The sequence below is a fragment of the Marmota marmota genome, unplaced genomic scaffold (genome assembly GCF_001458135.2).
Source record: "Marmota marmota marmota unplaced genomic scaffold, marMar, whole genome shotgun sequence".
NCBI classification, from domain to species: Eukaryota; Metazoa; Chordata; class Mammalia; order Rodentia; family Sciuridae; genus Marmota; species Marmota marmota.
This window is the reverse complement of record NW_025999913.1, coordinates 19,940,638-19,944,729: the sequence shown is the minus strand read 5'-3', so window position 1 is coordinate 19,944,729 and position 4,092 is coordinate 19,940,638. Positions and strand designations below refer to the sequence as shown.

Below are 4,092 nucleotides of genomic sequence, written 5' to 3'. Positions count from 1 at the left end.
TGAATCATATGGTGGTTCCTTTTTTAAATTTTTAAGGAATGTCCATATTGCTTACCAACTTGGTTGTACTAATGTGCTGTCCCACCCCCAAGGGCATGAATTCACCTGCTTTGATCACATCTTTGAGAGAATCTACTTCTATTTGTATTCTAATGAATGCCATTTTTCTAACAGTGAGGTGAGATCTCACTGTAATTTTGATTTGCATTTCTGTGGTGGCACATTTGATGTTTTGGGAGTGGTACTGTGGGTGCATCTAGCCATTGGGTTCAAGTTTTTGGTCAATGTACAAGAAATATAGAAACCACTTACAGCAACGTTCTTGAAGTGCAATGTGCACAGGTGGAGAAAAGTGGCTCCTGTCCTTCCCAGGTGCCTGGTTGAGACTTGCTTTGAAGGCAGAGTCCCCAGTGCTGGGCCTCAAGTACCACATCCCTGTGCATGGAGCAGGCCTTGAACATGAGGGGAAGTGACATCTGTGTCCCAGAAGTGGGCACCAATCTATTGGTGATGATTCACTTTCTTATTATGAAAACTTCTTGTAAAACAATTAAGCTCCAATTAAAACTGAGATGAGGTCTGAGCCTCACAAACTTAGTAATTGTGGAGGCAGAGGGAGAGCCATGCTTCAGGGACTGGTGTCCCAGGGGTTAGCTTCTCCCTGACAGGTGTCAGCTCTGAACACTGGAGCCTCTGTGATAGTTAACTGAATGGAAAAACTTCACAAACCCAGAAGGTACAAGTGCGACCTTGAAAGCTGCATCTTGTCTAAAAGACAGCCCAGAGCTTGTCTGCAGCACAGCCACCCAGGTGAGTGGACCCTAGGATCTGACTTGCTCACAGGCCCAGGGGACATTCCCTCAGCCGTCAAGGTCTTACTCTGTGACTGAGTAAGGGGGTGGCTGACAGGGTCTGAGCCTTAGGACCTTCCCTCTTCTTCTCATATCTAAAGGTGGGCACCAGGGCCAGGAAGATGAAGGGGTCTTTTACAGCAGGTGTCCCTCAGCTATGCCGGAGCCACTGTGACCCTGTGTGCAAGATCTGATTCAGCAGAGAGCTCTGTGGTGGGCCCTGAGGATAGAAAGTTAGAAGCTTTTTCTGCTTTTAGGAAAGTTCAGTTTCTTCAAACTCCATGTTGTCCTGCTGTGACTCTCTCTGCATGCTTAGGTTATATGATATTTTTGCACCTATTTTTTGGAATATTGTTTGATTTCCAAGATACAAATTTCCCCTTGCATTATATATCTATGTTCCTAAGTGCGTTTGTGTTTAATGAGAAAGAATTCTGTCTGCAACTAACCTAAAACTGTTGGTCCTCACATGTAGCATTAGACCATACATGAGTGTCAAATTCATTCCTTACATGTCTGCTTGGCAAAATGCCTATTGAAACAATTAACATTCAAAATCTTAGTGTCTCTTATCCAGTATGATTTCATTATTTTGCTTCATATTAAACTTTCACAAAATTTATTTAAGATTAGTTTAATACCGTGAAGCAAGGAACACTTCTCATATTTATCTTTGCAAATTTTCCCCAGGATGGATGCATGTACCTGCCACCTGTTGGATTTTATTCCCAGCTGGGAGTCATACATGTCTTTCAATGCAAGACCTTCTTTTAGAGCCGTTCACTGTATAGTTGTAAATCCAATCTGGGATAATGCCACTTTCTCTTCTGAAATTCTTCTTTTCATTCAGACAGAGTGAAAGAGAAGTGAGTTGTGTAATTCAGAAATGCCTCCCAAATTTGATACAGAGCTCTGAAGTTTGGGTAGGTGGGAAGAAATGATTTTGCATCTTGTCAAGGGGATAATCTTCGTGTTTCTAATAGGACTTGGAGTTGTGGGGAACATCTTGGTTCTTGTGAACTATATGGGCTTGTTTAGAAGCACTATGAAATCTGCACACCTCATTCTCATTCATTTGGCTTTTACAAATATGATAACACTTTTTTCAAAAGTAATGCCAAGGACAATTACCAGTTTTGGGTTGAGAGACCTCATAGGTGATTCAGCCTGTAAGATCATAGTTTATCTTGGTAGGGTGGCCCGGGGCCTGTCCATCTGCACCACCAGTCTCCTCACAGTGGTCCAGGCCATCACCATCAGCCCCAGAGCCTCCAGGTGGGGGAGGCCGCAGCCCAGGTCAGCATGGCACCTGCTTCCCTTGCTGCTCTTCCTTTGGATTCTCAATTCCGTGATGAGCATGAACTTAACATTTTACTCCAAAAATATCAGCAGCATGAACACATCACAATTTACTAGTGGTTACAACTATTGTTATTTACAACCACAAACCGGGATAATTAGATGGATTTTTGTTGCTCTCATGGTCCTTCCAGACGCTGTGTTCCAGGGTGTCATGGGCGGGGCCAGTGGCCACGTGGTCTTCCTCCTCCACAAGCACCACCAGCAGGTGCTCCACCTTCAGACCTCCAAGCTCCTCCACAGAACCCCCCCTGAGGTGAAGGCTGCGAAGAGTGTCCTCCTTCTGATGCTCTGCTTTCTCTTCTTCTATTGGGCAGACTGTTTCATGACTTTATATGTCACTTTCTCCTTAGAGAAGCGTTTCCTAGAAGTAAGTGTTCTAGAGCTTGTGAACCTTGGCTATGTGGTCCTCAGCCCATTTGTGCTGATGCACAGGGATGGACACCTGGCTGAGTGTTGTCGTGCTCAGTGAGAAGGAAAGACTTTGAGAAAATGTCTATTTCATTAATCTTTTCAGTCAATAAGTTTTAAATAATTCTTAGATTTCTGTTGCTGTATTTTAGGGAAAAATCAAGTTAGCGTAGATGATACGCATAGAGGCACATTTCCAAACCACAAAGCTGGTGACAGTCCTATGACAGATTTCATAGGAAGATGGTTACGGGTGCTTCTTCTACATATCTAAGGCCCTCAAGATATTTGCAGGTTTCATTTCCCTTGTAAACCTCAAACTCTATTGACACGTATTAAGATTAAGGTATATTTATTTATGATTAATAGAATACATTTTGAGGTTCATAGTATTTAAAAATAGAATTGAATGATATTAGAATGGAATGATAATAGAATGTATTATGTACATTATGAAATGTGCAAAAATAGAGACTTATACTTGTCTCATTGATAGAATGATACATGGATACATAATGAAAATAATTTAGTTTTCTTTTGTGTTTTCTGATTTCTGACTCACAATTTGAATGCATTTTTCTCCAATATATGAGGAGTTGGTATTGATCACAAATCATGGCTTGTTTCAAGAGGGTACTAGTTGCCTCTGTGATACTTGATATTGTCCTTCTGTCTTCAGTTATCCACAACACACACTGATGTGAAATGTAGTGAACTTAATCTTCCTGTTTCTGATATGAGTCAAAACACATATTCCTGTAGAGTGCACAGATCTAGCCATCAAGTATTTGAGAACCTTTTGAAATATTATTGATGATGTTGATGTGTTGATCATCTTTCCTCTAGGACTTCAGAGTTGGCCTAGGGGCCCTTCCTTCATAGCTATGTGTCCTCTTTGTCTTTCTTATGACCATGTTTATTTTGGGATGTTTTATGTCTCTAGGAAGAAATGGTGAAGGCCTTTTCTTGTGGTTTGTTTATTCCACGATAACACAGATTTAAAATGATTTATTGTTATTATGTCATACTCCATAATTAGAGTTTATTTGCTTCATATAATGGTGGTGTCTTTGAAGACAGAGGTTTTACGAGTGCCTTAGATTCACAGTTCTCCTGTGATAGCTGTCTCCCAAAATGTATCCTAGAAAACAAGACCAAGTGAGCCCTCCCCAGACCCATCACTGGTGTGGACTCCAGAGCAGGGAGTACAAATCCCGGAAGTGCAGATGGGAATGAATGACACGTAAATGTAGAAACATGAGGATGAGGTGACCAAGCACCAACAACAGACAATACCTAGGTGAAAAAGAAAATGGTTCCTGACTTTTGGACACAATGTATCAAGTTTTGCCTGGAATTTATATTCCTTATGTAAGTATGATTTTCTTTACTCTAAAATGTGGGAATTGAGTGGAGAAAATAAAAGTGCATCAGAAACCATAATTGGAAAATAATTGAAACTAATGAAGCA

At 41.1% G+C, this 4,092-nt stretch overlaps 1 protein-coding gene across 1 annotated transcript; it reads left to right on the top strand.

The window, feature by feature from the left end:
- The first annotated feature begins 1,564 nt into the window (after window positions 1–1,564).
- Window positions 1,565–2,682, top strand: LOC107149343 (vomeronasal type-1 receptor 4-like). The gene has a single exon (XM_015494145.2). The coding sequence runs from the start codon at window positions 1,789–1,791 to the stop codon at window positions 2,680–2,682; it is 894 nt and encodes a 297-aa protein (XP_015349631.1). The 5' UTR covers window positions 1,565–1,788.
- Window positions 2,683–4,092: the final 1,410 nt, after the last annotated feature.

Coding starts and splice junctions, on each gene's coding strand:
- LOC107149343 (XM_015494145.2), top strand. CDS start 1,789: ATGATTTTGCATCTTGTCAAGGGGATAATCTTCGTGTTTCTAATAGGA.